The following is a 19940-nucleotide window of genomic DNA, read 5'->3' as shown; positions in this document are numbered from 1 at the left end:
GCTAGTGATCCCCCCAAGACAAAATGTTTGGTCGCCATCACCAGCACTGCGCCTCCCCCAGTGACAGCGTGGGCCTGCGTCAGAGAGCAGGGCCCGGGAGGTCAGGCCTGCACTCGGGCCTCCAGGGACCAACACGGGCCTCGAAGGCCATCTCAGTCACGTGGACGGGCCTGTGCCGGGCGCTCCGCAGCCTCCTCCCTGGGACAGGTCACTCCTGAACGGCTTTCTCAGTGGGCTTTGAGGCAGAGGGGAGCGAACAGACAGGTGATGGGGGCACAGAGCAGATGACAACCAGCTCTAGACGGCTCGGCCCGTGGGGAGTCAGCCCAGTGCCCGCTCCACAGCTAGCTGCCCGTGCTTGGGCACCAGGAACACGCTGTGCCTGGGACAGGCGCTGCTCACCTGTGAGCTCCTCAACCACCTGGCGGAGGGAACACCGCCGTCCAGTCCCCTAAGCCGGAGCTGCCTCGCTCAGGACCACACACACCCACACACCCTCGAGGGGAACTTCCTGCGACAGGGAATTACCCAGAGTAGATACCTGGGGAGGAAACTCTTCCAACCACTCCTCAGAGAACCAGGCTATGCTCCGTGGGATTTGCATACACATGCATATGTATATATGCAAAAACCTACTTGTGTGCAAGTGCCCAAAGTGGGAACTCTTTCTATATACACACACACACACACACACACACGTGCCAATGTATAGCTGCAGCTCTGGGCATATAAATATGTATGTGTGTGTGCATATATATCTCCCGGCCCCTGAAATAGAAATCTATAAGATGAATTAGCGTGTTTCCAAGAGAACCCCGGAGCTGTGCGCCTGCGTTCCAGGCTAAACGCATCCGGGCTGCTGGCTCTTCCTCACACTGCCTTCCCTCCAAGTCAGTGCTGCATCTGCGTCCGGGTGCAGCGGCTTCGGCCATGCCACAGGCTGTGGAGTGGGCCGAACTTCTGCCTGCTTGTTTTATCAAGTTCAGTGCAGGGGGCTCCCTGGCACACTGCCCAGGGGTTCACGTTTCCGCCAGAGAGAGATCTCCAAGTCCACCGGCCCCCACTCCAGACAGCATGTTGCCAGGGGTTCTCAGGCGAGGCCATTCCTGGATCGCACTCTTCCTTCCAGCCTTTGTCTAGGACACCTGGGGAGAGGGGCTCCTGGGACCCCCTGCGGCACACTCAGGGGCCACAACAAGGAGCACATAGCCATGGGAATCGGGCAGCGCAGGGCGGTGCCATCAGACGCTGCCCCCGTCACCAGGAAGAGATGGACCGCTGGCATGGAAGGCGGGTGACCGTGGGCCCTGCCTGCCTCACCTGCTCCGAGGGGAGTGCGCGGGAAGCAGGAAGTGCCTTTGCCGTAGCACCCAGGGCGGCGGTGCCCCGGGGAGCGAGGGGCCCCCAGGGTGGCAGTGCCCCGGAGAACGAGGGGCCCCAGGGCAGCGGTGCCCCGGAGAACGAGGGGCTCCCGTGACTGCCTTGCCATGCAACCCAGCATTGCCTTTGTCTCGGAGAGAAAGTGGGTGACTTGTGACAAGATTTTAACTACAAGTCACGTACGTGTCAAACAAAGTAAGAGGGAGTCTCTGATACGCACCCTAATATACCTATAAAGGCCATATATAGTTTGTCACTTGAAAGGATTTAAGTCACACAAGGAAAACCATTTTACATGTCAATTATTTAAGCAACCAAACTTGTGCTCACACGGAGTGGACACTCAGGGTCAGTCCCCTTTCCTAGTCCTGGCTCTCCTGCTCATGACCCCCCTGCATCACGGGCACAGTTTCCAAGTGCGTCCAATGACAGAGGACAGCAGGCCCGCGGCTCCTAGGGGGCTCCGCCGGCTTTGATGGCACTAATGGTGATGCCTTTCACTGTTTCACACGGTCACCTGGAAGTCACCTGCTTCTGCTTCACTGGGTGGCACACACCAAAGAAAACATGACAGCCTGCTCTCGGGCCAAGGTGCTCTCAGCAGCAGTCACCCGGACGGGCAGGGCTCTACTCGGCAGATGTGTATCTTAATGAGACAAAAAACAAGTTCATCGTCCTTAACTGAACAGGTTGGGACACAACCTTTAGAAATATAGGTGGACACCGTGGAGCGGGAGCGGGGCACAAAGGGCTCCCCGCAGGTGGACAGAGCACGCCGCTGCGCTCAGAAACCGTCCACGCCCACCTGAGCACCGTGCACGCTCCCCGGAGGTGGACAGAGCACTGTGCACGCCCACCTCAGGCACCGTGCATGCTCCCGGGAGGTGGACAGAGCACGCCGCTGCCCTCAGGCACCATCCACGCCCACCTCTGAGCACCGTGCATGCTCCCCGGAGGTGGACAGAGCACGCCGCTGCCCTCAGGCACCGTGCACACCCACCTCTGAGTGCTGTGCATGCTCCCCGCTGCCCTCAGGCACCATCCACGCCCACCTCTGAGCGCCTTGCATGCTCCCTGGAGGTGGACAGAGCACGCCGCTGCCCTCAGGCACCATCCACGCCCACCTCTGAGCACCTTGCATGCTCCCCGCAGGTGGACAGAGCACGCCGCTGCCCTCAGGCACCATCCACGCCCACCTCTGAGCGCTGTGCACGCTCCCTGGAGGTGGACAGAGCACGCCGCTGCCCTCAGGCACCATGCACACCCACCTGAGCACTGTGCACGCTCCCTGGAGGTGGACAGAGCACGCCGCTGCCCTCAGGCACCATGCACACCCACCTGAGCACTGTGCACGCTCCCTGGAGGTGGACAGAGCACGCCGCTGCCCTCAGGCACCGTGCACACCCACCTGAGCACTGTGCACGCTCCCCGGAGGTGGACAGAGCACGCCGCTGCCCTCAGGCACCGTGCACGCCCACCTGAGCACCGTGCACGCTCCCCGGAGGTGGACAGAGCACGCCGCTGCCCTCAGGCACCGTGCACGCCCACCTGAGCACCGTGCACGCTCCCCGGAGGTGGACAGAGCACGCCGCTGCCCTCAGGCACCGTGCACGCCCACCTGAGCACCGTGCACGCTCCCCGGAGGTGGACAGAGCACGCCGCTGCCCTCAGGCACCGTGCACGCCCACCTGAGCACCGTGCACGCTCCCCGGAGGTGGACAGAGCACGCCGCTGCCCTCAGGCACCGTGCACGCCCACCTGAGCACCGTGCACGCTCCCCGGAGGTGGACAGAGCACGCCGCTGCCCTCAGGCACCGTGCACGCCCACCTGAGCACCGTGCACGCTCCCCGGAGGTGGACAGAGCACGCCGCTGCCCTCAGGCACCGTGCACACCCACCTGAGCACCGTGCACGCTCCCCGGAGGTGGACAGAGCACGCCGCTGCCCTCAGGCACCGTGCACGCCCACCTGAGCACCGTGCACGCTCCCCGGAGGTGGACAGAGCACGCCGCTGCCCTCAGGCACCATGCACACCCACCTGAACATCGTGCACGCTCCCTGGAGGTGGACAGAGCACGCCGCTGCCCTCAGGCACCATCCACGCCCACCTCTGAGCGCCTTGCATGCTCCCCGCAGGTGGACAGAGCACGCCGCTGCCCTCAGGCACCGTCCACACCCACCTGAGCACCGTGCACGCTCCCCGGAGGTGGACAGAGCACGCCGCTGCCCTCAGGCACCGTGCACACCCACCTGGGCGCCGTGCACGCTCCCCGGAGGTGGACAGAGCACGCCGCTGCGCTCAGGCACCATGCACACCCACCTCTGAGCACCGTGCACACCCACCTGGGCACCGTGCACGCTCCCCGGAGGTGGACAGAGCACGCCGCTGCCCTCAGGCACCATGCACACCCACCTCTGAGCACCGTGCACGCTCCCCAGAGGTGGACAGAGCAAGCCGCTGCCCTCAGGCACCGTCCACACCCACCTGAGCACTGTGCACGCTCCCTGGAGGTGGACAGAGCACGCCGCTGCGCTCAGGCACCATCCACGCCCACCTGAGCACCGTGCACGCTCCCCGGAGGTGGACAGAGCAAGCCGCTGCCCTCAGGCACCGTGCACACCCACCTGAGCACTGTGCACGCTCCCTGGAGGTGGACAGAGCACGCCGCTGCCCTCAGGCACCATCCACGCCCACCTGAGCACCGTGCACGCTCCCCGGAGGTGGACAGAGCAAGCCGCTGCCCTCAGGCACCGTGCACACCCACCTGAGCACCGTGCACGCTCCCCAGAGGTGGACAGAGCACGCCGCTGCGCTCAGGCACTGTCCACACCCACCTGAGCACCGTGCACACCCACCTCTGAGCACTGTGCACGCTCCCTGGAGGTGGACAGAGCAAGCCGCTGCCCTCAGGCACCATGCACACCCACCTGAGCACCATGCACGCTCCCCAGTGCAGAGCGCCCTCCGTCTTCTTGCCCAAACGGTTCTGAGTCTAGGTTTCTTGTGAAACGTTCTAAAGTGACACCAAGGCCTGGCGGTAAACAGCTCCTGTCCATCGGCACGGGGATGAGCCACTCGCAATTCGGGGAAGGCCCCCAGCCTACGGGCTTGCTGGCTACAGACTGAGCCGACCAGCACTCCCCAAGCTGGGCGCCCGTCAACCACAGCACTGCAGCAGGCTGGGTGTCAGGACTCCGCAGCCTGGTCCTCACGGGGCAGGGAGCAGGGGAGGTGGGCAGACTGCAGCACGGTCCCTCCGCTTTCTGGGTCCCTCCCAGTCTCTCCTCTGCTCTGGGAAGAGCTGGGGAATGGGCCGCTGTGCCCAGGTGCCCGTGGTCTCGTTCAGTGACACAGAGTCAGGGTGCCCCGCAGCCAGACGGACTGGGGCACAGGCAGACTGTGTTCACGCCGAGCTGCCCACACGCAGAGCAGCAGGTGCCCACTCAGTGTCTGCAGAAGGGATCAGCAGTGAGCAGGCCTGCAGCCACGGCCGCCCTGAGGCTGCGATGGGGGTTAAGCTTCAGGAAGCGGGAGGCAGGGAGTCCCCGAGGCTGTGACTGTCTCCTCATGGGTCTGCAATGGTCCCACACCGGGATTCGGTGGGTCCAGTCCAAGGGGTCAGAACGAGGCAGAGCCTGTGTAGCAGCCCCTCAAGGGGCCGGGTACCTGGCTGCAAGCTGAGAGCCATGGAGGGCAACTTTAAAGGGGAGGTCACAGGTTCTTGTTTCAGTTTTGTTATTTTTATTTGTAAATGGATATGTAACTACTCAATATCTTTGTATCACATCTATCACAAGTAATTATTGTAATCACATATTCCTACACATACCCATATGCACATGACAGACACGTAGAAAAACCTGATATGCAAATCTGAGTATCGTTAGTTAGGGTTGCTTATTATTTAATTCTGTGTTCTCCAAATTCGCAGGGCAAAGGGTCTCACCACCAGGGTTGTCTGAACGAATCGGTGACCACGTGCGCTCCTGCTCTGTCCCTGGGCGCCCTGGAGCCCAGAGCTCTCCCTCGCCTACTGGCCGTCAGACCGCTCAGGGCTTTCCGAGGGCTCGCTGTGCTCAGAAACCTGCCGGCTGAGGGACTTCCACGCTGGAAGATACTCTCCACTCCCCCCGTGACTCCGGAACATCAAGAACCGAACGCAGGGCCTGCTCTCTGAGTCAGAATCGACAGGGCCGGCCCTGCAGCCTCAGATCACAGGTGTCGCCAACGCTAATGATGCCTTCAGTTCTGGAAAGGAGTTCAGAGCCCAATGCGGAGTCAGGCCCAAGTTAGAGTCCTTCCTGCTCTGCCTCGGCAGGGACCCAGCCCTCAGGGGCCTTGTCCACACCAGGGTGGGGGTGCCCCCAGCGCCCACGCCCCCTGTGGGGGGAGAAGGATGTATGGGAGCACATGGCATGGTGTCCCCAATAAGAGGCAGGCTAGACGAGCACCCAGACTCTAATCGGCGCCTCTGCTTGCTGGCTGAGTGACTCTGGGGACGGGACAGGCCACCTCGGAGCCCCGGGGGCAGGACGAGGGCCACGCGGTCACGGCAGCGACCTTGTATGGCAGGGGTCGGGAACCTTTTTGGCTGAGAGAGCCATGAACGCCACATATTTTAAAAATGTAATTCCGTGAGAGCCATACAACGACCCGTGTACTTTACGCATTATCCAATAAAAATCTGGTGTTGTCCCGGAGGACAGCTGTGATTGGCTCCAGCCACCCACAACCATGAACATGAGCGGTAGGAAATAAAAATGAATGGATTGTAATACATGAGAATGTTTTATACTCTTAACATTATTATTATTTTTTATTAAAGATTTGTCTGCGAGCCAGATGCAGCCATCCAAAGAGCCACGTCTGGCTCACAAGCCACAGGTTCCCGACCCTGTTGTATGGAGTCCTCGGCGCAAAGCTGGGCTCCCAGGAAGGGAAACAGTATCGAGTGCTGCCCTAGTGAGCTCCTCGGCTCTCTCTCCCGGTCAGACCTCTCAGGGGACCCGCCAGCGGTGGTGGGTCCTGAAGGAGCTCAGCAAAGGGGGTGCCAGTGGGCACAGAGGCCGGCACTGGGGCACCTGGGACCTGCCCCGAGGGGCACACTGGCCTCCACCTGCCCCTGCAAGCTCCACCGGCTGGCGACGGCCGGGCCTCTGGCCGCGCGCCCCAGCCCCCGCAGCTGTGCCATCAGTCACCCCCACACACGCTGGCACGGTGCTCCTGAGGTAGGCACGTCCATTATTAAACCATTGTTTTTTCAGGTCTCCAAGAGGAGGGGGAGTCTGCCTCCTCCACAAACATGCCTGCAAGACAGTCGGGCCCGCCTGGTCACCTTGTAACCAGGAGCAGGGCCACAGATCAAAAGACAGACCAGCAAATAAAATGGGCGAAGGCTCTGGCTGTGGGAGCCCAAGGCCACAGCGGGCAGAGCAGCTCAGGCGTGCTCTTCCTGCGGCCCGGCACAGGCTCCTGCAGGGAGCCCCAAGCTGCCACCGCGTGGCCCTGGAGTGGCAGGGGGCCTCGCGCTCTGCTCTGGGACCCTGGCGGGATCTGAATCCCGGCTCCAGCATCACGCCACGTCCCTTCCCCTCTCTGGCTTCTGCTTTGACTGCTTCAGACCAGGCTATTCCTCCTGTCCAGCCTCGGACTCAGACCTGCCCTGGGCGAACGGCTAATGAGAGAAGCCCCACCGTCTCCGAGATCTGCGTGTACTTTGCAATCGATTTACACGGTCTCGGCCAGCCGCTGACAGATGCTCCTGGAAGCTGGGCACTCTGTGGGTGGGAGGTGAGTGCTCGTGTGTGGGGTACATGTGGGGGACCCCACCTTCCCAGGGTCAGCTCCCTCCTGTCTCCACCTGCAGGAGTCTGAACATGGGACGAGAGGACGCGGCACATTCGAGAAGCAACAGCAGTTTGCCGAGACCAGAGCCGGCGAGCGAAGCTGAGACCCGATCTGCTCGGGCCGGCACACGTGTGCATCAGCACCGCCCCCCACACTGGGCCCGTACACGCCCCTCACTCGGCCCGCCTCACAGCCATGGCCACTCCTGCCATCTCCCCTAGAAGCCTGTCCCTGCTGCACGGGGACACTTACCCTGCTCAGCCCTCTCACATGCTTCTTCTTCCATGAACTCGGCCAGCCAGCTGCAGATGGGGCCCACGGAGCTCTCCCCTCTCACCTCACCTGAGACGCTCCCACCCAAGCCAGTGGGCACGGGGCTTCTCCAGGGTGGGAGCACTGGCCCCCGGCCCCTACCTCGCCCCCATGCCTGGCCTGGCAACACTGAGGTGGCACTGTCTTGAACCAAGCTGCTGGGGCCTGTGGCCCAGAGGCCCCCACGTGGCCGTGGCCCCGACGGCTTCTCTGAGGCCTGGCTCACGGGACACAGGCAGCCCTTCACGCCCATCCCTTCCCGATCACCCAGCCCAGCCTGCATTTCCGTTGTGAGAAGCAGCCATCGATATTGGTCACCGTCCTAATGACCCACTGAGACAAGTTAGTTCCAGCCAGGCTTTCTCCTGCTGACTAAGCAAACCAAACTTCTGCATAAACAAGTTCAGGCTTCCAGAAACAGCAGAGGCATGTGGGTACAGCCGTGACGCGGCTGCAGGGAGCAGGGAGGTGAGCGCTTCCTCCTGATGCAGCCGGCGGCGTCTGCACCCGGAAAGGGAGGGGCCGGAGCACTTCCAGCGGCTGCTGCCCCCAGGCAGGGACGGCTCTGCCTGCAACCCTAGTCCCTGCACGCACAGAGCGGGCACGGGCGCCAGCACGCTTCAGGGGGCAGAGAACGGCCCGTCCAGGGCTGGACCTCGGAGAGCACAGCGACAGCTCTGTGGGAGGAGCCACAGCAGGAACCTGCAGGAGCAGGGTGGAGGAGTACAGCGGTCAGCAGCCCCGTGGGGGACAGCACGCTTCAGGGGGCAGAGAACGGCCCGTCCAGGGCTAGGCCCCGGAGAGCACAGCGACAGCTCTGAGGGAGGAGCCACAGCAGGAATCTGCGGGAGCACGGTGGAGGGGTACAGCGGTCAGCGGCCCCGTGGGCGCCAGCACGCTTCAGGGGGCAGAGAACAGCCCGTCCAGGGCTGGGCCCCGGAGAGCACAGCGACAGCTCTGTGGGAGGAGCCACGGCAGGAACCTGCGGGAGCACGGTGGAGGGGTACAGCGGTCAGCGGCCCCGTGGGGGAGGAGCCACAGCAGGAATCTGCGGGAGCACGGTGGAGGGGTACAGCGGTCAGCGGCCCCGTGGGGGACAGCACGCTGCAGGGGGCAGAGAATGGCCCGTCCAGGGCTGGGCCCTGGAGAGCACAGCGACAGCTCTGTGGGAGGAGCCACAGCAGGAATCTGCGGGAGCACGGTGGAGGGGTACAGCGGTCAGCGGCCCCATGGGGGACAGCATGGCAGCTCCTTGCAGGATGAATGAAGTGTTTGCCCAGATGGGACACAGAAGGGGAGGAGGTCACTGCCCGTGAGCACCTTCAATAGGGAGCCCCCACCCCCTTTGGGGCCACAAAACCCTCTGAATATCTGATGGAACCATGGCCCCTGTTCCCAGGAAAATGAACCCACACAGGGTGCACGTGACTGTAACCGCAGGGTGGGGGTGGGGCATATCCCACCGGCTGTCTGATGTGAGCGGTCTCTGTGCGCAGCTCGCGGCCCGGCCTGGCACACTCGGCACGCTGGACGGCCTCGGCCGGGTGCATACACAGAGTGGACGGTCCTCCCCACCGCAGCCATGTGTGAGCAGTGGCCCAGCACGTGCGGTCTTCTGGGGAAAAGGCCATGCCTCCCTCGAGTTCAGAACCAGCTCAGAAAAGTCACCTGTGCGATGATGGTGCGTACCCTGGTCCTCGTGGGACAGCACGGAGCTCCTGGAGGCACAGGAAAGGCAGCGTGCCCCAGGGAGCCAGCTGCCACTCCTGCGCAGGGCACTTTGGTGGCTCTAGGATTGTCCACTCCAGGACTCTCTGTGTGTGGAGAACGCGACATCTGCCAGGTGCTTGTCTCAACAGGCCCCATGGATCCTTTACGCCGCTTAACTTCTCCGTGGTCTCTGCACTGCGATGTGGTCCATCTACAGACTCGGAGACTAAGGCTCTGTAGGGCAAGCGGCATGCCCCTGGGCTAGGCTGGGGGAGAGCCCAGGGCACTCAGCCTGGAGCCCAAGCCCTCCTGACCTGCTGTGACCTCAGGAGAGGGCAAAGCCTGGGATTCTCCCACCCCGCCAGGATCTACACGCGCTCCACCCTCAAGGGAGGCCTGGTGGGCCCAGTCCAGCGCAGGCTCCTCGGCTAGCTCTCCCGGCCACTGTGCTAGGTCATGCGTCCAGTGACGGAGGCCCAGCAGAGGCCCTGGGGAGAAGCACGTTGTCACGCTGCCTGAAGAAAGAAGGTCAGAAGGCTGTCTTTGAAGCTGCTGCATCAGGCTCAAGGTCTGGCTTCCAAGTGGCCGAAGGTCAGGCTGGTTAGGGAGCAGCTCCACCGTGGGAAGGAGCTGTGTCCCCAGCCTTCTGAACACTGCAGCCTGAGCCAGCCCATCGTGCTCCCAGACCCCCTTCCTCCCTGAGAAGTTACACCGCTAACCCTCAGACACTGTCCCTGGGGCGTCAGCTCTGCTCACTTAGCACCTTCTGACCAACATGGCTTACACACGAACGAGGTGTGAGCCCAGGGAGTCCAACTGCATCCCGATAATGGTGGCCCAGGAGCAGGGTGACTGGAGGAAGCAGATGGGGCTGGCGTACCAACACAGGACCCTGTGTGACGGGGTGGCCTCGGAGGCCCTGCTCACGCCCACACTCCCACGGGCTCTTGGCCTTGAGTGTGTCTCACTGTCAGGGCCCCCTGCACACAGCGCCTCTGTCCTTGCTCAGGCCGGCTGCGGAAGGACTGTCCCGGAAGGGAGGACGGGGTGGGGGGGGCGGGCACTCTGAGGTAGAGAGTCTCGCCCAAGGTCGCTCAGACTTGCAACCGGAAACCAGAGCTTCTGCACCCAGACCGGTGTCCTCCCTACCGGTGGCTGCTCCCGCTGGGGTGAGACAGCGCAGACACAGTGCCCTGAGCGACGCCGACGGGAGGGAGACGCGGCCGGCCGCCTGACCTGTCTGGCGCCAGTCTGCCCCGCTGCACAGCGGGGCCAGGGGAGGCTCTGGAGGACACCCGACCTGAGGCAAGGGCCCCGAGGCCCAGCTCTGCACCTCCATCTCAGTCCTGCTCCAGAGACACTGACAAAAGGTCACTTGGCTCATCTTCTCTGTGAGAAAAAGCCACAGGAGTCGGCTGAATTTAATGCAAAGCAGTAGAACCAATAAATGAGGAGGACTGGCTGCAGAAATGCGGTCAGCGGGCTGGTGCCTCCCCAGGAGCGAGCCGCCAGGCCGCAGGCCCCGGTGTCCCGCACGCGCCTCCCTGGGAGCGAGCCGCCAGGCCGCAGGCCCCGGTGTCCGGCTCGCCCAGCGCTCCCTCTGCTCAGCCATCAGCAAAGAGCCTTTCTGGAAGACAGGAGCTCTCATCACACCCTGTAGGTCCCCGCGGGTCCAGGTCTAGACTCCCACTCGGTCGCTCTCACGGCCCTGCAGCCCTGCAGAACAAGAGAGGGGACTTCCTGCGAGGCAGAAGCCCCAGGCAGCGCCTTTTTTTAGTCTTATAAATAAGACTGAGAGCTCCTTCGCTTAGTTTTTAACCTGTCATATACCTTGAAACTCACTCTCTTCTTGAAGGGACAGAAAACACCTAGGACAACATGATGTGAGCCACATCCTGGGGTTGGCACTAGACAGACACGGATTCCAACGCTGGTGCAGTAACGTTCCGAGCAGGCAACGGTAACCTCGGTTTCCACCTGGGTGAGTGTGGGGCCCAACTCGTTCCAGCTCCAGGGGCCGCGGGGGAGCAGGCGCATGCGCAGCAGGTGGCAGAGGGCGTGCCCGCAAATCCTGCAGAGCGCTGAGCGCTCGCCCCTCCCACCACCTTCCTGACACCGGAGAGGAGCGCTCAGCAAACGGATCAGGCCGTGGGCTGCCAAGTCCAGTGAAGCCAGCCCCTGCAGCCTCGGACAGAGTGGAGCCAGGTCCTTCACCCACCGGGCCTGCCCCATCTGCTGGAGACAGAGGAGCTGGCTCCCAGCAGCTGTCCCCCGGCACTGTCGCAGGCCAGTGGGAGCCGGTAGACTCCGCATCCGAGGTATCTGCGCACACCCCCCCCCGCAGGTCCAGGACGGCAGAAGCTCGCTAAGAAACACGCATGTGAGCTCTGCCTGGAAACGCGTGTGCGACTTTGGAACGAAGGAGCCCGCAGGGATCTAGACAGAATTTACATCTTACTGATCAGCACCAAGCCCGACCAGCAGCCTACACGCTCCAGATTTTGCTGTGATTAGCAGTAGCAGAGGACAGAACTGGAGGCCAGCGGGGTGGAGACCCACCACAATTAAGGGCACTCCTGGGGTCTGACGGGAGAGGCTGGGAGCTGGGGCACCCCCACAGATGAACAGAGGTGCTCCCCGGGGAGCCATCCGGCCTCCGCTATTTCTGTCTGCTGGGAACACAGCCTTTTCCCCAACAAGCCTGTGAACTCCTTGTGGAAACAGACTGCTTCTCACTCACTCATTCCGTTCCAGTCACGAAACAAATATTTGTTGAATGTTTACAGTTGAATAAATAAGTCTGTTGAACGCTTCCTAGCACTAGTCACCCAACAAGCATGTGCCGAGTGCCCTTCCATGTTAGGTCAGGAACAGGCTCTGGAGACAGGCAGGGGGACCAAACTCGGACCTCATCCCTTGCACGCTCGGAGGGTGGGAGGGAGCACAGAGTGGAGGGCAGGGCGGAGAAGGCGTGTCTGAGAAGAGCTCCCAGGCTCCCTGAGCCCAGAGCAGGAAGGAAGAGTACAGCCAGGGAGGGGATGCAGGGACGACAGGGGAACACACGGGCCAAGGTGCAGTGCATGCCAGCGGCAAGCCTGGCAGCCCCTCTGCTTAACAACTTGGTCCTGAGGTCACAGGGGCTGCGGGGATGACATGGTGACTGGAAAGGGCACTGAGGACACATGCCCAGTGGAGCCACCTGTGCAGGTAACCAGTCCCCTCTGCTGAGCCATCAAGACCCTGGGGAGTGGGGGAGGGCTGGGGTGGAGATGGGTGATTGGTGTCTACGTAGAGGGGCCCGGACAGATCAGTGATGATGTTCAAGGTATCAAAGCTGACTTCTCCATGCCGAGGAGGCGAGGTGCATGTAATGAAAGGAAACAAGCCAGAACGCCCCTAAAGGAACCGGTAAACCCATCCATCAGAGGATCTACGTACTCCATGTAACCTCAGGTAGCATGAACCCCGAGTCTGCTTCTGAATTTACAAGAAAAAGGAACAGTCATGACGACCTCACAGACTTGTGCAGGTTGGACCAACGACGTGGAGAATTCGGTCACTGTGTTATAGATTCCAAAAGTGAGGGGCGTCCTTCTCTCTGAAGCAGGGCAGTGAGGCATCCCCACACCAGTCATCACCCGGCCACTGTCCCTTAGACGGGCATGACTCATCCTGCACACCCCAGCGCAGGGCTCACACTCACGGGGCAACTCGCCTGGCGGTCACCTGGAGGATCTGGAGAATGTGTACTGAAGATACCCACCCCACAGGCAGCTAACCCCCCTCTGCAGACACTGGATGTCAACGAGGGGAGCACAGACCAATGTCTAATGTGTCTAAGCAGCTCTGGAGAGAAAAGCGTCATTAGCGGAAGGAAGCAGCAGGAGGCACAGCAGTGGGACTTCCAACACAGCGTGGCAAACGGCTTAGCCCCATTAGTCACCGTGACCTGGTATCCATGGAAACGACTGGAAACAGCCCCCAAAGCAGACTGCCAACACACTGGGCGCCACCACCCACTCACCCACCCACCCTTGTCATCACACCTGGGCTGAGACAGGAAGCTTCTGGGAACCCAGCCCCGCAGCCCGGGGCCCTGCCCCCCTTGGCTACTGAGAGAACACACGGCCTGGGGCTCCCTCCGATCTCTGCCTGCTCCCATCCGTGCTGATTCCTGTGGCTTTCCCCCTACTCCACACTGCCTACGGTGCACCTGGGCCCACACCTGTCTCCGAGAAGTGGGTCACCAGGATCAGGGGCCATCTCCTCGAACCCCCACTGGGGATGTGATGCCCTCAGCACTTCCAGCTGACACATGATAAACTGAGGCTCGGAAACTTGACCGCTTGCCCAGGGCTGTCACACCGCGCAGAAGCAGTGGAGTCGGGACCATGACCCCCGGCAGCTCACACCAGTGTCATGCCACGCGATGCCATTGTCACCACACGGTAAAGCTGATGCTCGGTGCCCTGCCTTCATCCCATAAAACAGTGACAACTTCAGGGAAACCTTCCTGTGGGAATGACCCCAAACACGGAAACAGCTCTATGTAAGAGCCACTGCACACAACTCATGTAACAGTGGGGGTCTCAAAACATCAAGCAACAGAAGAAATGAAATCTGGTGAAGCCTTTAATGGCTCAAGACATGCTTATAACATGGAAATGTTTATGTTTTGTATGTTTTGTCAAGTATGAAGGACACAAAAGCACAAATGCAATATGATCATCTCTATGAATGAAACTTAAACTCGGGAAGAGCAAACTTAGACTTAGATAACAGACCAGTCAGTAGTTAGGAGACGGAATCAGCGATCAAAAACCTTCCAGCAAACTAAAGCCCAACACCATATACCTTCCCTGGCGAAGTCTCCCAAACATGCGAAGAATCAATACCAACCCTTCTCAAAGCCTTCCGAAGGCAGAAGAGGACAGGGCTCTTTAAAGTCGTTTTATGAGGGCCAGCAGTACCCTGATCCCAGAAGGAGGCAGCAAGAAAAGAAAATGTCAGGCGATCTCCCTGACAAAACGTGGATGCAAAAATCTTCAACAAAATATTAGTAAACCAAATTCAACAGGACATTACAAGGATCACACAACATCAAGTGGGATTTATCCCTGGGTGCAAGGTTGGTTCACCATCCGCAAGTCAATGTGACTCGCCACATTCACAAAGTGAAGGGTAAGAGTTGTAGAATTATTTCAATAGATGCAAAGAAAGAATATGGCAAAATTTCAGTCTGATTAAATAAAAAAAACCACCTCTCCACAAAGTGAGTATAGAGAGAACATAATTCAACAGAACAGAGACCATATGCAACACACTTACAGCCAACGCCGTGCTCAGTGGAGAAACGACTGAAGGCTTCTCCTCTGAGATCAGAACCAAGACAAGGATGCCCACCCTCACCCCTTTCATTCAGCATGGTACTCGCAGTCTTAGCCAGCGCATTTATGCAAGAAATGAAAGGCATCCAAATTGGAAAGGAAGACGTGGAGCTGTCACCGTTTTCAGAAGACATGATTTTATATATAGAAAACCCTCAAGATGCCATGAAAAAAAAAACTGTCAGAATCAGCAAATTCAGTGAAGGTACAGGAAATAAAATCAATACACACAAAAACATATTGCATTTCAATGCACTGATAAGTAACTATCAGGAAGAGAAATTAGAGAAACAAGTCCCATTTACAATTGCATCAAAAAGAATAAAATGTCTAGAATAATTTCAACCAGGGAGATAAAAAGATCTGCATATTGAAAACTATAAGACATTAATTAAAGAAACGGAAGAAAACATGAATAGTCTGATCAGTTGGTGGCGCAGTAGATAGAGCATCAGAATGGGATGCAGAGGACCCAGGTTAGATACCCCGAAGTCACGGGCTTCAGTGCAAGCTTACCAGCTTGAGCACGGGGACACTGGCTTGAGTGTGGGGTCATAGACATGACTCCATGGTCGCTGGCTTGAGACCAAAAGTCACTGGCTTGAAGCCTAAGGTCTCTGGCTTGAACCCAAGGTCGCTGGTTTGAGCAAGGGTCATTCAGTCTGCTGTAGCCCCCCGGTAAAGACACATATGAGAAAGCAACCGATGAACAACTAAGGAGCCACAACAAAGAATTGATGCTTCTCATCTCTCTCCCTTCCTGGTGTCTGTCCCTGTCCATTCCTCTCTCTATCTCTCTCTCTCGCTAAAAATATATTTTTAAAAAGACATAAATAAATAAAAAGATATTCTGTGCTCATGGATAGGGAGAATCAATATGGTTTAAAGAAAATCCATAGTACCCAAAGCAATTTACAGAGTCAATGCAATCCCTACCATTGATATTTTTTAATTTGTCACACACACAAAAAAAGTCAACAAAATAAAAAATAAAGAAGTGGTGTTTATGTCCAACTCAAAAGCTCTGCACAGCAAAGGAAGTCAATAAAATTAAAGGGCAACCAGCTGAATGAGAGAAAATACTTGTGAAACATATCTGATAAAGAACTAATGACCAAAATATAGAAAGAACTCACAAAAACTTTAATAGCAAAACCCCCCAAACAATCCAAATTTTAGAAAATGGGCTAAAAGATCTGAATATAAATTGTTTCCAAAGTAAACATGCACATGTCCACTGAGCACATGGAGAGGTGCTAAGCATCATTCATCATCAGAGCAATGAAAACCAAACTCCCAAGGAGACACCCTCACCCTGGTCAGGGTGACTGTCATCAAAAAGACGAGCGATTACAGGTGCTAGCAAGGGGGTGGGGAGCAGGGGACCCTCAGGCACTGCTGGGGGGGTTTTAAACCCCTGCAGCCACTGCGGACGATGGTGTGGAGGTTCTTCAAGAAGTCAGAAATAGAACTGCCTTATGACCCAGCAATTCTACCTCTCCACCCAAAGAAAACAAAAACACGAACTTGACAAGATATACGCATCCCTGTGTTCACTGCAGAATTATTCACAACATCCAGGACATGGAAACAACCCAGGTGTCCATGGATGGATGGGTGGATAAGTGGATGGATGGGTGGGTGGATGGATGGATTGATGGATGGGTGGATGAGTGGATGGAAAGATGGATGGATGGATGGATGGATGGATGGATGGGTGGATGGGTAGATGAATGGGTGGACAGGTGGGTGGATGGATGGGTGGGTGGGTGGGTGGATAGGTGGATGAATGGGTAGATGAGTGGATGCGTGGGTGAATGGATGGGTAGATGGGTGGGTGGATGGATAGATGGGTGGGTGGTAGATAGGTGGGTGGATGGGTAGGTGGTGGATGGATGGAAGGGTGGGTGGTGGATGGATAGATGGGTGGGTGGTAGATGAATGGATGGATGGACGGATAGACGGATGGGTGGTGGATGGATGGATGGGTGGGTGGGTGGGTGGATAGATGGGTGGGTGGTGGATGGGTGGGTGGTGGGTGGATGGATGGATGGATGGACGGACAGATAGACGGATGGGTGGTGGACGGAGATGGATGGATGGACAGGTGGATAGATGAGTGGTGGATAGATGGATGGATGGAGGATAAAGAAGCTGTGGTGCACAGACAAGGAAACATTACTCAGCCATGAAAAAGAAATGAAATCTTGCCATTGTGACAACTTGCTTGGATGGACCCTGAGGTATTATGCTAAGCAAAGTGAGTCAGAGGAGGCAGACAGAACCCACTGCCCTCTCTCATGGCCACTGCCCTGGAACTGTGCTCACAACAGTGGGGAGAAAGTCATCTCAGAAGACTGATCTAGTCAAAGCCAAACATAATTTTGGGTACAAAGATGTTCACTGGAGCAGCCAGATACGGTAACAGTTACGCTAATAATGACACTTGAACAGGAACACCTTGTCCAGTGTTTTGCGGAATGTTTATGGCATGACGACAGGAATGAGCAGAGCCCCGAGCCTCAGTCCTGGGTGAGCTCCCAGCTCCTATCTGATGTCAGTGTTCACTTCTCACAGCCACGCGCTTCTCCAGGATCACCCACCAGCACACTGCTGGGCCCGTGACCTTGTCCACTTGGCCGCTGACCCACACGAACATTACAAACTGTCAAACAGAAAAGGCAACTCCTGTAAGCAAACCAGGGTGCCCACGACCAGGGGTCACCCGTTCACTCAAGGACGCGGCTGGAGCTCGACTTTCCTTCCTTGGAGGACTTGTTTGTTTTGACTGACGTGATACAGTCCCTGGGCCCTGTCCCAGCCCCAGGGGCAGGCGGGTCTGGGTATCTGACCCTCCTGGGCTGCCCACATCTGGTGGGAGTAGCTGGCTGTGCCCAGGTAACCCTGAGATACGACACTCCAGCCCGGAAGGTGGTTGGGCTGAGAGGCCGTACAGGTGTGGTGACACCCTCTGCAGAAACCACAGCTCCTTCCTTCCACTCGGGCGGCTCAGTGGGAGGGGGTTTACTAAAGGAGCCGCCCGGTGTAAAAGGAAGTCCACTCACAACCGCCCGGACGGTCGCTCATGGGACTCCCGACAGCGCACGGAGGGGCCGCCAGGGGGTGCAGGGCCCAGCGGGGGAGGGTCAGGGGGAGGTCTGCTTCTCCCCGCAGGTCTGTGGAGCTCTGGCAGGCGCAGGGGGAGGTCAAGCTCACTCCTTCAGTGGAGGAAAGACCAGTTATTCAGCTCCAATGACTTTTTGAGTAAAGAAAAGAAACACATATGTGTTAACAACTAATTGTTCCTTTTTGTCCTCAAATAGATTACATTATTTTTTTAAAAAGCCTCTCATTTCAACAAAAATACTACATTTCTTGTTTCTCAGCAAACTTTTTTGACTGCTGTTTAGAAAGGCATGGCCTAGGTCAACATTCCGGGTGCGCCAGAGGCCAGCGGTCAAGTGTCCAGTGTGGTGCTCTCCCGGGGCCGAGCCCAGTGGAGCTGACGTGTTTACCAAACACACACTGTCCCATGTGGGACCCCGTCAAAAGCCGCCACAGCTCATCCATGCGTGGAACCAGAGGACGGAGGTGGCCACACCTTTGTTTCCTGCCACCACCCCAATCACACGTCCAGAAACATCTACAGAAGACAGGGTCACGTGCCACCAAGGAGGACAGCAGACTACGGCACCGGGTACCTGACACCCACCCAGCGTCTGTGTTTTGAGGCCCTGAGTCCTTTCACAGGACGTTCCTGAGGTGCGGAGCTCAGGGGACATGCAGACGCCCTAGGGCACGGTGGGCTCCTCCCCCACAGGGCGCCTACGATGACATCAGCACGCAGGCCAGGCCCAGCTGGCGCATGGGGGAGGGGCAGTACTCACCCCACTGCAAAGGAGCCAGCTGCAGGTGCTCCAGCACAAGCTGGTTCAGGAGTCCTTCCACACTCGCCTTGCCGGTGCGCTTCAGGGAGGGGTGAGCCTCGGTCAAGGAAAACATGACTCCTGCTGGGCCTTGCCCCGGGACAGGAGGAGGAGTTCTAGAAACTTCCAGACTCCCGGACAGGAAACCACCTGCCGCAGAGATACGACCTTCTCTGCCCACAGGGTGCTCTAACCAACCTGTGAGACACCACCTGAGGGTGTGGGACACAGTGCCTCTCTCCTCCCGACCCCCGATCCAGTAAACGCAGCTGCAGCTCTGTAAGGAAGTCCGGTGAAATCGTTTTCGTCCAATAGCTATTCTTGCTGGGGGGAATAAAGGCCATGGGGGGTCGTTTATCCTCAGTAAAGCCCCAAACTGCGGTTCCCTGCTCAGGACCACCAAGCATGTTTTCTCCACATGAGTGGGTTCCACGCTGGCTTCCTGAGCGTCTGTTCTGCGTTGTGATGTAACCACGTGCAGAGTGACGGATGGCTCAGTGACGCGAGCTCACTGCGGAGGAACTCGTGCCGTTTCTCGGCAGGTGTCAGCGGGTGAAGCAATCGGGCTTAGACACGCAGCAAAGAGAACTCACCCAGGCGTTCACCTTCAACAGCACATTCTCAGACGTGCATCTGTAACCCTCTTCCCTTCTCCTACGTAAATTAAAGCCACAATATTTCAGTCGCAGTCGGGAGAATTTAGTTCCCAACTTTCTCTAGTGATTGGGGGAGGGGTGGGGGTGGGGGTGTTGCTTCCTTCTTCCTTTAGCAAGTTACCTGCACTCAGCGAATACACAGTGGCTGACATGAGACAGGGACGGTGACAAGCACGCACGTGGGACACTGAGATGATCAGACCCGGCTTAGCCTGAATTTGAGAGGCGTTAGGGGACGGTGACAAGCACGCACGTGGGACACTGAGATGGTCAGACCCGACTTAGCCTGAATTTGAGAGGCGTTAGGGGACGGTGACAAGCACGCACGTGGGACACTGAGATGATCAGACCCGACTTAGCCTGAATTTGAGAGGCGTTAGGGGACGGTGACAAGCACGCACGTGGGACACTGAGATGATCAGACCCGACTTAGCCTGAATTTGAGAGGCGTTAGGTTCTGGTGAGGATGGGAATACAGACATGGACGCTCGCACTGGCCCCGCCTGAGGACAGCCGTGTTGGGATGATGCCGAGCAAGCAGAGCAGGACAGGGCTGAGGCCGGGGGCCAGGTGGTGTCCGGGCCCTGGGAGGATGGAGCCCCTCATGGGGTCTCTCTCCTCTTCGTGGCACACAGCTGCTGACAGGGAGGGGGAGTGACCAGCCGAGTCTCGGCCCGGCTTTGAATCGGCTCCACCACTGGTGAGCATGAGTCATTCACCT

The 19940-nt window shown here is 58.4% G+C and overlaps 1 protein-coding gene across 4 annotated transcripts in view; it reads right to left on the bottom strand.

Moving 5' to 3' along the window:
* Positions 1 to 19940, bottom strand: part of TRAPPC9 (trafficking protein particle complex subunit 9) — a 355177-nt gene that overhangs the window by 61094 nt on the left and 274143 nt on the right. For all 4 annotated transcript variants that reach the window (XM_066265607.1, XM_066265609.1, XM_066265608.1 and 1 more), the window contains one exon: positions 18525 to 18616. In XM_066265607.1, the coding sequence (XP_066121704.1) occupies positions 18525 to 18616 (92 nt within the window). The remainder of the gene's footprint in view (positions 1 to 18524; positions 18617 to 19940) is intronic.

This window comes from Saccopteryx bilineata, chromosome 3, assembly GCF_036850765.1.
Source record: "Saccopteryx bilineata isolate mSacBil1 chromosome 3, mSacBil1_pri_phased_curated, whole genome shotgun sequence".
Taxonomy (NCBI): domain Eukaryota; kingdom Metazoa; phylum Chordata; class Mammalia; order Chiroptera; family Emballonuridae; genus Saccopteryx; species Saccopteryx bilineata.
The sequence above is the reverse complement of the archived record's forward strand: the minus strand, read 5'-3'. Positions and strand labels throughout refer to the sequence as shown.